Here is a 12,266-nt window from a genome sequence, read left to right as displayed (position 1 = left end):
TTTTTTTCAGCCAAATGTGCTCTAACTTGAGGTACAAATTGTTTGTGAAACCAGTCAGAAAAAATTGATTGATCCATCCAAGCACTCTTCTGGGCGTAGTATTGTGCAGGAAGAGCATTCAAATTCAAATTCTTGAATGCACGAGGTTTTCTTGATTTCCCAATCACAAGTAGGGGTAGCCTATGATTGCCGGTCGCATTTGCGCAAACCATAGCAGTGATGCGATCTTTTTGTACTTTGAAACCTGGAGCAGCTTTTTCAGAGAGTATGCTAATGTCTTTTGTGGTAAAGCCTTCCAATGAAGCCCAGTTTCGTCACAATTGTAAACTTGCTCCCTAACAAGATTCAATTCAGCCATTTATTCTTTAAATTGTTCCCGGAACTTAGCAATTACAGAGCTATCCGCGCAGAGTTTTTCTCCACTGATATCAAGTTAGCGAATGCCATGACGAAATTTAAACTTGTCGAGCCATCCGATACTTGCTTTAAAAGACGAGTCATCATCAAGTTTGTTGTTCATTTCAGCAGCCTTGGCCATTATTATAGGCCCTGAAAGTCGAATCCCCTGACTTCTTGCTTGTATAAACCATCGGTATATTGCAGTGTCCAATTCATCATATTTTGCAGGTATCGTGTCGAAGGTGCATGGGCAGCTGTCTTTCTTGTTCGCACACTCCATCAATGCTCTGCATTGTTGACACATGTTGTTCTATTTCATCAGCATCATGTTTTATATCGTTAACTGTTGTTCTTCCAATACCATAAATCAGCGCTACACTTGTCGCAGTTTCGCCCTTTCTTAAGCGTTTTATAATTTCAAGTTTTTGATTAAGTCCTAAAACAACACGTTTACGTTTTTCAGACATTTTATCAAGTCACTGTATCTCACACACCTGCACTAAATACGGTAGTGTAAAATATTAGTCAATAAAGTTTATTCAAGTGGAAAACACGTAACAAGGCACAGCCCACTAGATACACTGCGACAATTACTGTCTTCTCGCCACAACTGGAAACCGATCCAGTGGTGATTATTGTTGACTCATAAGTGATACAAAGACAAGAAAAGTGGGAGATGTGTTAGCACGTCAACTGAAGGTCATATTTTATGTATCATTCTACGGCGGGCGGGTACATTCACTTCCCACTAAAATAGAGTAAATAAACAAAGCGAACGCGTCACTGCACCTTAGAGCATTCTGTTATTACAGTATTATTCTGTTACAGCAGTGACGGTTAACAGAAACTGACGGTTTAAAGAGTGACGGTTAATAGAGTTTTCACTGTATCCCCATTCACGCAACAAATGTTCCAACTGCCTCCGCTGTTGTCACCCCTCTACTCAACTCAGAAAAATAAGTCGCAAATGTTCCGATTTCTTCACTCGTCCCTCCATTTTCTAGCGTCTACAGCTCCACTTACTATATCCAAATAACAAAATGACTTTACGTAAACTCAAAGAGCATCGGCGAACTCCAAATAAAAAATTATTATTATTATTCTGGATTTACAATGTGAGTACATTTTTCCAGCACCTATTCTAGATTACAGTAAGTATTGTTCTCCACTCTTCTCTATTTGTCCATAAATCTTCAGGAATGTTGTTCTTCCTCATTGCTGACTGAACTCCCTGTATCCATGTATCAGGTGGTCGTCCCCTTTTTCTTCTTCCAATTGGTACCCAGTCGATTATGCATTTTGGTAGCCTTTCCTGTTCCATTCGTCTGATGTGTCCATACCATTTAAGTTGTTTGTGCTCGATGAAATCAATAATTGAATTTTTACGTTTCATCTTGTCTCTGATTACTTCATTTCTTATTGTTTCTCGTCTTGATATTCTTGCTGAACGTCTCCAGAAATCCATTTCTGTGGCTAATAATTTTGATTTCAGTTGCCATTTTGTTGTCCACACTTCTGAACCATATGTAATAATGCTCCTAACTATTGTTTTAAAAATCCTTATTTTGTTATCAGTTGTTATGTGTTTGTCCCAGAGAATTCCATTCAATAAAGAGATTGTCCAAATAAAAAATAAATAGATTAATAAACCCATGGCAAAACCGGAGTTCCAACGTGCAAAACGAAAACGCTGGGAACTTATGCACCAGCCTAACATATAGGGATGTTAAATACAGCTTGCCTTATTCCTGCATTCCTTGTTATTCAGAATTACTTATTTCGCTGCGCTAGTTCCACGAAAACCTGATTAAACTGTATGCCACACAAAATACCCAAATGTTTCTAAAATATGTGCACTCCTAAAAGTGGAACGAGACACATACCTCTCCTGGATGTGCCTGTAATACGTTTTCCGTCCAATTATTTTTGTGATCTCAGGTCTTTCCGCACCCTGTATATGTGTATTTTTTTTACCGTCATACGTCATGTTTGTGGTGGTATGGCCCTACCTGGGATTCAACGAGGAGGAAAACCTCGGTCTTTAAACACATCACAAAAATTCAGGGACGTGAATGAGACCTAGGCGCTCGAGAGACACAAAAAGACCACTACAAGGCGTCAGACCACTGAACAATGAGTGTTTGTCTGCTGTCTCGAATAGCTTCAGCTTTTCCTGTGAGAGAACAGTTCCGTGGAGCCGTAGTTCCACATCAGTCTAGACGCGAGTCAATTGTTTCAAAGCCCTGATAAAAGATTACGCAACAAAATTTGCATTTATTATTGCGATTGTTCTGCTATTCGTATGGCAGCCAGAGTGGCGCACGTTTTGGAAGTTTATGTGAGCCTCACCAGTATTACGTCATAGTAATGTTTTTGCGATTAAAGAGATCAGCGTTTGTGTGATGGGTTATTACTATTCAATTCGGCAGAAGAACAGGAACTTACAAATTTACGTGTATTTCTCTACAAAATTGTTTGATGTTTCATGTCGGTGTTTACCAACATAAAAACCTGTTGGCAAATACTTTACGGGTTACCTGTGACTATTTGTCTGGTGAAAGCACTCTATCACCACGTTTAAAGTGCTTACAAGATATCAGAAGCGGAAATGTTATGTGGGACACGATTATACAGGGTGCCCCAGGAGGAAAGGCCAATATTCAGGGATATGACAGGAACGGTGATTCGATTTTGTATGTAAATTACGTAAAATCATTGTACGAGTCTTCAGGTATTATCACTAGTCATTGAAATTGTCCATCTTGATCGCTGTTAAATTTTTTAGGGTTTCGTATCTCACTCGACAAAAAACGAACCGTTATACGATGACTTTGTTGTCTGTCTGTCTGTCTGACTGTTAATTACCCCATTTTCTCAGGAACATGTATGTGTATCAAGATTAAATCTGTATCACATACTGAGGTCTATGGTCTCTTGGCTACGTAAGAAACGTTTACTTCTAAATCAACGCAATCAAAGGATGCTGCCATTTACGTCACATATTTTGACACTTCGAAACTCTTTCATGAAAACCTACAGTGTACTTGTTGCCCTAGAATCATGAAATGGCGAGAATTAAGTTTTCACAGCACAACTAACGCAACGAAATGTTGTTAATTTGTAAGTATATCACACGAAAAAATATTTTGTTTTTCATTTGTTGTCCGACTGTGTCTGTCTTCCTGTCTGTTAAGACCAGGAACGGGTGGGCATATAAAGTTGAAATGTATGTCGCACACTAAAGTCTATGCTCCCTTGGCGGTGCAATAAACATAAGCTTCAAAGTCAATGCAATGAGAAGATACAGCCATTTATATATTTTGGTTCTCGCAAACTCAATCATTAAAACCTAAAGGGTACTTACCTTTGACTCAGAATCGTGAAATTTGGTAAGAAACACTTTTGAGGTGGTGGAAGAAAAACTCGCAATAAGTCTTGAGGCATTATCTAACTACTACGATACCCCTCCAAAACACAAGTGTGTGCATTCCACTTACGGAACAGAGAGGCGCGGAGGAAACTGAGAATAACCTGGAGAGGTCAACAGCTGACCCACTGTGACACCCCAAAGTACCTCGGAGTGAATTCGGACTGATCCCTCACCTTCAAGGACCACTGTGCAGATACAAAAATGAAAGTCAGTGCGAGGAACATTATTATTAGGAAACTGACCCACAACAACTGGGGAGCCACACCCACAGGTCCTCCGCACATCTGCCCTCGTTTTGTGCTTCTCCTCTGCTGAACATGCAGCACCTGTATGGCAGAACTCCAGCCATGCAAAACAGGTAAATATTTCCCTAAATGAAACAGGACGAATTGTAAACGGCTGCTTGCGGGCAACCCCTATTGACAAAATCTACCACCTCATGGGCGTAGCACCTCCAGACATCTGAAGAAGAACAGCAGCTGAAGTGAAAAGAAAGAAGCAGGAGACGGATCAGAGACACCCCCTGTTTGGATGCGAACATCAAACACCAAAACTCTAGTCGAGAAAAAGTTTTCTCCGGACAACGCAACCAATCCAAACATCACCTGCAGACCACAGGATACAACTCTGGCATAGCTCATCATCAGGGAAATAATGGGACATCCCCAAGGAAGACTTGCTATAGGTCATCATCTCCAATACACAACATGGAAGGTACTCAATAAACTGAGAATTGGAGTATCTCGGTGTAAGGAGAACATGAAGAAATGGGGATACATTTCAGGGGACGAACTATGTGAGTGTGGTGAACCTCAAGACCATCAGCATCTTCTCAACTCCAGGAAACTGTCGGAACCTGTGTCCACGGACGATCTGATTATCGCCAATGATAACGCAGTCTGTGCAGCGGAATTCTGGGCAGCACATGGAATATAAATATGCACATATTCTCTGTAATACTTGTAATATATATGTACGATATAGTATGTATGATATGCTATGTATGATAAATTATATTTAATATGTTATATGGGACACATAAAAATAAATAAATAAAAATGCAAAAGTAAAGGGGGAAAAATCTGAAAATTGACTTAAAATTAAAACATTCTCAAAAGCCTCGGAATTCCCAGGACTGATCTGTTGCCAATGTCACTGTTGATAACATGTAAAAATCGTCGAGATCCTGAATTCCTGGTATGGGTGAATTGTTACATTATAAGTTTGTACGATACCTTCAGTGCCCCAGTCCTACTCGGACCTGGCCATTTCTTTTCTTTTTTTTTTTTAAACATAATTTAATGTGTTTCGATCACAGTCATCAATAGCTGTGATTCTGATGATGGCTTTGGCTGAAACACATTAAGGTGTATTTTTTTGTAAATAAATCTAAAAGAGCAACCAAAACGGGTAAATATAATGACCGTCATTCGAAGCAAAAAGAGTTTAGCAAACATTGGCTCTGAACTGCATACCTTAGCAGCTGCGAGGACTTGTTCATCTTCGATATTGTGAAACGTCTCTTCTACTGCAAGCTCTTAGGTTTTCTTATATTTGGAGGCGGCATTATGGGCGAAGACAAGAAACAGATGTTCAGTAAAAAACGGTTCTATTAAGTGCATACCTGAAGAACTATGAGCACTTTTTCAGTAGATGACATGTGTTCCACAGTACGGAAGATGAACAAGTGATGGTAGCTGGAGGTATGCCTTTTAGAACCCTCGTTATTAGGCTTGTTTGCTTCGAATGATCGCCCTTGTCACATCTCAGAATATTGGCTATTCTTCCTGGGACACCTTGCATGTATCTAGTATGACAATAAATGATCTTTGTTAATTTTTAACTGTTCATGTAGGTGTGTAAGTATTCCATTTAAAGTACTAAATGGCTCTGAGCACTATGCGACTTAATTTCTGAGGTCATCAGTCGCCTAGAACTTAGAACTAATTAAACCTAACTAACCTAAGGACATCACACACATCCATGCCCGAGGCAGGATTCGAACCTGCGACCGGAGCGGTCGCTCGACTCCAGACTGTAGCGCCCAGAACCGTACGGCCACTCCGGCCTGCTTTAAAGTACTAAAGTAGGGTGTAACTTTTCCATATAAAGTATACTTATAAATCAGCATGCATTATGGGGGATACTTTTGCTCTACGTCGTGCGACTTCTTTTATAAACTGTGACTGTTGACATTTTTTAAAATATCAGGAATCCAATATATAGATATTTAAAAAAGTATCGTTATAGGCCCTCGATTTATCGGAGAATAGCATCGATATATAGCCGAGAAACACATCGACGGACTGTGCTATAAAAAAATCGGATGCACATTGTAAATATACTGCCGGTTTTAGAGCTTTATATTTAGGAATTGATTTATTATCAGATATTCTGTACACCAACAGACTACCAACCTACTGATCCCTCTCGGAGCAAGAATTGAAAGGATGCACGTTCACGCTTGGCGGTAATCATTTTGCTAACAATGGAAACTGCATGTAAGTGGTACAATATAAGGTGTCCGATGCGATCGTCATTCGGTTTCGTCACATATCGGATTTGTCCGGGACACTCCATGTCGACTTCCCTGTTTTTTCATTTCTGCAAAAGCCAGCGACCAAGCTGTTACAGTGTCGACATTACATGATGAAGTTAAACGCTGCGGTTTCTGTTGGTAGCGCTGGCCGCCGATTACGTCAGCATTTCCCCTCACACGTCTCCGCCCTCCGCAAAGACCAACTTGTTATTTACATTTTTGTTCATCATTGTTAACGATGTTTTTCAGACAATCATTAAGTGGTTCTCTGCAAATGGACTCTCATTAAACTTTGACAAAACACAGTATATACAGTTCCACACAGTAAATGGGATGACCCCATTAATAAATACCGACTTCGATCAGAAATCGGTAGCTAAAGGTAGAATATTCAAAATTTCTAGGTGTATGCATTGATGAGGGGTTCAACTGAAAAAACACACTGAGGATCTGCTGAAACGTTTGAGTTCAGCTACTTATGCTATTAGGGTCATTGCAAATTTTGGCGATATACATCTGAGTAAACTAGCTTACCACGCCTATTTTCATTCTCTGCTTTCGTATGGCATCATCTGGGGTAACTCATCATTGAGTAAAAGAGTGTTCATTGCACAAAAGCGTGTAATCAGAATAATTGCTGGAGCTCATCCGAGATCATCCTGCAGACACTTATTTAAAGCGCTAGAAATCTTCACTGTAGCCTCACAATATAAATATTCACTTATGAAATTTGTTATTAACAATCCGAACGAATTGAAAAGTAATAGCAGTGTACATGGCTACAACACTAGGAGAAAGGATGATCTTCACTACTCAAGGTTAAATCTAACTTTGGCTCAGAAGGGGGTAAATTATGCTGCCACAAAAGTCTTTGGTCACATACCTAATAGCATCAAAAGTCTGACAGATAGCCATATAGCATTTAAAAGGAAAGTAAAAGAAGTTCTTAATGGCAAATCCTTCTACTCATTAGATGAATTTTTGGATATAGTAAGTGGGTAATTTCCCAACCTCCACAAATATATATCAGTGATACTTTGTCTAATGTAATATCGTGTATAGACACCTTTTATTAACCTGACACGTTCCACATCATTACGAAGTGACTTATTCATGATCTATGTAACAAGTACTAATCTAATCTAATTTTCAGCAACTGTTTTTGAAGAATGCCAATGTGAAAAAATATCACACCAGTTGCATTAAAATTTTTTTTTAACGCAACAGGCGTGCTATTTCTTCACATTGGAAATCTCTTTACTCCATTTTTGGAAATCTCTTTATTCCATTCACATTGCTAGTCCCCAGTGCAACAGGACCATTTCTTTGTGCCACCTACAGTTGCTTCACACAGTGAAAGAGAAAGACTGGAAGCTATGAAATCTCAAAAAGTAGTAAGACTTCTTCATGCAGTGTTCTACTACAATTTCAAATATTTACCGAAAATTGCGCAAAAAATATAATGTGAAATATGACGGGTCAAACATATTGCCGCATATATCGATAAGTTTTGGAAAAATTATCAATATATCGATATTTTACCAACAGTCCAATTTTGTAGTCCTACTATAAACTAACTGAAGTAATTCTTTCTCTTACCTGGGGCTAATTGTCCATTGTCCATACAATTCTCTTACCTTGGACCGTTGACAGAGAAGATTGACCGCCCGGCCACGGAGTCGTCAGTTTCCGGTAGGCCAAAATTCAGCCGGTAGAAGGAAGAAAAATCTGAGGCCAAGACACGACCCACGAGTTCGGGATCCTTGACCATCAGGAGCGGCTGATCGAAGGCGAACATTCCCATGAAGGGCTCGTCCCCTGCCCGCAGGTAGCACTCGTATATGGGCTCCCCCATGTGCTGGCGGCCCGTCACGACGCCGCCCATGTTGCCGACGACCAGCGTCGGCTTCATGTAGGGCACCCCGAGCTTCCTCCAGAGAGAGTAGTGGCGCGTCGTGTACCAGTAGAGCAGCGGCAGCAGCACGAGCAGGCCGTCCAGCACCCAGCTCCCAGTCACCAGCGCCATGGTTGTCCTGCGGTCCGGCTGCTACTGCGGACAAGAGAACACTGAAATGAGTCAGCTCTCAAAGTCGTCACATTGCGCAGCGTCATCTCAAGGCCGTTTGCCCCTCCACTTCTGCAGGCGGGCTGGCGAGCGTTAGCGCAGCAGCGTACATCGCAGTCTAGCACAACACTCGCTATACTCCGGCTCGTTTTCGTTACCCACAGCGATAGCAGCGCGCCAAGCGGCCAGCAAGCGAATTTCTGAATACAACACTGGATGAGTGCGAATTGGTCTGCAACATAATAGCAATATTAAGGAGCGTATTTAGTGCCATGAAAATGGACAACAGCTAAAAAGTGACACCACAATTGCCGTTATTTACACTACTGGCCATTAAAATTGCTACACCAAGAAGAAATGCAGATGATAAACGGGTATTCATTGGACAAATATATTGTAGTAGAACTGACATGCGATTACATTTTCACGCAATTCGGGTGCATAGATCCTGAGGAATCAGTACGAAGAACAACCACCTCTGGCCGTAATAACGGTCTTAATACGCCTGGGCATTGAGTCAAACAGAGCATCGATGGCGTGTAGAGGTACAGCTGCCCATGCAGCTTCAACACGATACCACAGTTCATCAAGAGTAGTGACCGGCGTATTGGGACGAGCCAGTTGCTCGGCCACCATTGACCAGACATTTTCAGTTGGTGAGAGATCTGGAGAATGTGCTGGCCAGGGTAACAGTCGAACATTTTCTGTATCCAGAAAGGCCCATACAGGACCTGCAACGTCCGGTCGTTCATTATCCTGCTGAAATGTAGGGTTTCACAAGATCGAATGAAGGGTAGAGCCACACATCTGAATTGTAACGTCCACTGTTCAAGGTGCCGTCAATGCGAACAGGAGGTGACAGAGACGTGCAACCAATGGCACCCCATACCATCACGCCAGGTGATACGCCAGTATGGCGATGACGAAGACACGCTTCCAATGAGCGTTCACCGCGATGTCGCCAAACAAGTATGCGACCATCATGATGCTGTAAACAGAACCTGGATTCCTCCGAAAAATTGACGTTTTGCCATTCGTGCACCCAGGTTCGTCGTCGAGTACACCACCGCCTGCGCTCCTGTCTGTGATGCAGCGTCATGGGTAACCGCAGCCATGGTCTCAGAACTGATAGTCCATGCTGCTGCAAACGTCGTCGAACTGTTCGTGCGGATGGTTGCTGTCCTGCAAACGTTCCCATCTGTTTACTCGGGGATCGAGACGTGGCTGCACGATCCGTTACAGCCAAGAGGATAAGATGCCTGTCATCTCGACTGCTAGTAATATGAGGCCGTTGGGATCCAGCAACGGCATTCCGTATTACCCTCCTGAACCCACCGATTCCATATTCTGCTAACAGTCATTGGATCTTGACCAACGCGAGCAGCAATGTTGCGATACGATAAACCGCAATCGCGATAGGCTACAATCCGACCTTTATCAAAGTCGGAAACGTGATGGTACGCATTTGTCCTCCTTACACGAGGCATCATCACAACAACGTTTCACCAGGCAACGCCGGTCAACTGCTGTTTGTGTATGAGAAATCCGTTGGAAACTTTCCTCGTGTCAGCACGTTGTAGCTGTCGCCACCGGCGCCAACCTTGTGTGAATGCACTGAAAAGCTAATCAATTGCATATCACAGCATCTTCTTCCTGTCGGTTAAATTTCGCGTCTGTAGCACGTCACCTTCGTGGTGTAGCAGTTTTAATGGCCAGTAGTGTACTTTCCTAAGGATCCTGGGAGGTAGGTAACGTTACTTTACAGGGCAGTTTATTTACGATTCTCTTCTACCGTGCAGACATGTGCCGAATAACGTTTTCCTTTAATAACAAAAAATTTGCTAGTGAACACCAGAATTCCGGACGTTTTGGAGAAAGACGTCATGTGTCTACCTAACGAATTGGAGTCTCGTCCAGTAAACTTTCAGCCCAGACAGTGAACGTGGAACGTAGGAAACCTATACGTAATGTAATTCCTGCATTATTTAACGTACCAAGTAAGCCACCACAGCTGTAGCTTAAAGGAAAAGTACAAAGACGTTGTAATAAATCGTCACAAGCAATAAAACTGAATCCCAACACAGAAGAAATCAATTCCACATTTGTTGCTAACTCTGAGGCACAAACGGCAAGAATCTTCAACACATTCGCTTTTGAAGAAAAAGTAATTACATTCACGAAAATATGTATGTTTCAGAAAGTCGAGTGAAGTGTGAGAATGAGCGAATCATTAGACTCCATAATTTTTGCAACTATCAAGGAAAGTGCCTGTGATAATAGAAGCAGACAACAACAAAAATATATGCTTCTCATGCATGAAATATGTATTTAATATTCTTTCGCTTTCAGCGAAATAAGCTGCGAATACACACATATTCGAAAGTATTTCTTCATGAATAAGTTGTAGCTGTGTCATAGAATCGATGAGATTTGGCTGTTTTTCATGTCCCTTGGTAATTTATGAACGCGTCGAAACCAAAAGTGTGACCCCTATTTCGTTATTTAACTAGACAATAATTAAAAACAAATATGGTTACGACGCATGTGTCTGTATGCTTTGTCACCGCTTTGTAGTGTCGCTCCGGCTGTCAAATTGTGGTTATTGGATTAGACTGTGCTGTTCACAAGCAGAGAGCAGAACGTGTACTCACAGTCTTAAGCCCGCTTTACAGCGAAGCGAACTTGCGGCTTTCTGGCGTAAGTCGGCCAGAGTGGCCGAGCGTTTCTAGGCGCTACAGTCCGGAACCGCGCGACCGCTACAGTCGCAGGTTCGAATACTGTCTCGGGCATGGCTGTGTGTTATGTCCTTAGGTTAGTTAGGTTTAAGTAATTCTAAGTTCTAGGGGACTTATGACCTCAGCTGTTGAGTCCCGTAGTGCTCAGAGCCATTTGAACCATTTTTTTTGTCTTTCACACATATGGTGATGATGATGTTGATGATGTTTGATTTGTGGGGCGCTCAACTGCGCGGTCATCAGCGCCCGTACAAAGTCCCAATTTTTGCACAGTCCAATTTTATTTCACAGTCCAATCTAGCCACTGTCACAAATGATGAGGATGATGATAAAACAAACATCCACTCCCCGGGCAGAGAAAATCCCCAACCCGGGCGGGAATCGAACCCGGGACCCCGTGATCCAGAGGCAGCAACGCTAGCCACTAGACCACGAGCTGCAGACATTTTCTCAAGTATGGTGAACGACACTCATTGAAGGTTATTTGACGCACGTATGCACATAAATTCAACAAAGCACATTTCGATTACTTATTGAGGTGTGATTCGAGCTCTATTAAAAAATGCGATACTCACATTAAAGATGCAATTCTGGCTGAGGTAAAACTAGAAGTAACACTTTGACACTTGGAAATTATCGGTTACATCTTTCCAACGATTATACGACGTTCTGAAAAGTACATTTCAAAATTTTTGTACATGTTGGATGCTATTTACGATGCCATAAAGACTAATTTAAAACCTAATATCTTCATTCTTGTACGCCAAATACTACGAACTATTGAATTTATTCTACACCGGATTTTGGAATTATGTTTTGTCAAGTGCATTTAAAGACACTGTAACATGTTTTATTTCCTTTATTAAAAGCTACTCTCAATCTGGAATAATACTGCCACCAGAAACCTTGTTACTTCCTTTCTCAAATCCACTTGGCAAGTATTTAAAAAACATTGAAGTTTTCAGTACTAGAATCTGAATATACTGCCACCATTGCATTAATTTTCACAATTTTTAGAATAAAGAGAGCTGCTGTGGATCCACGAATCTACTTTTCATTAATTAAATAATTCTTGCTTACACACAAATTTTATGCATG

The 12,266-nt window shown here is 41.5% G+C and overlaps 1 protein-coding gene across 1 annotated transcript in view; it reads right to left on the bottom strand.

Annotated features, from left to right (window-relative positions):
• LOC124544915 (cytochrome P450 6j1-like) overlaps positions 1–12,266 on the bottom strand; it is a 114,849-nt gene that overhangs the window by 80,819 nt on the left and 21,764 nt on the right. Inside the window, exon 2 of the mRNA XM_047123654.1 lies at positions 8,006–8,415. Within this exon, the coding sequence (XP_046979610.1) occupies positions 8,006–8,394 (389 nt within the window). The 5' untranslated portion in view covers positions 8,395–8,415. The remainder of the gene's footprint in view (positions 1–8,005; positions 8,416–12,266) is intronic.

Source organism: Schistocerca americana, chromosome 8 (assembly GCF_021461395.2).
Source record: "Schistocerca americana isolate TAMUIC-IGC-003095 chromosome 8, iqSchAmer2.1, whole genome shotgun sequence".
NCBI classification, from domain to species: domain Eukaryota; kingdom Metazoa; phylum Arthropoda; class Insecta; order Orthoptera; family Acrididae; genus Schistocerca; species Schistocerca americana.
Note: the sequence above shows the minus strand (reverse complement) of the source record. Positions and strands in the feature narration are given on the sequence as shown.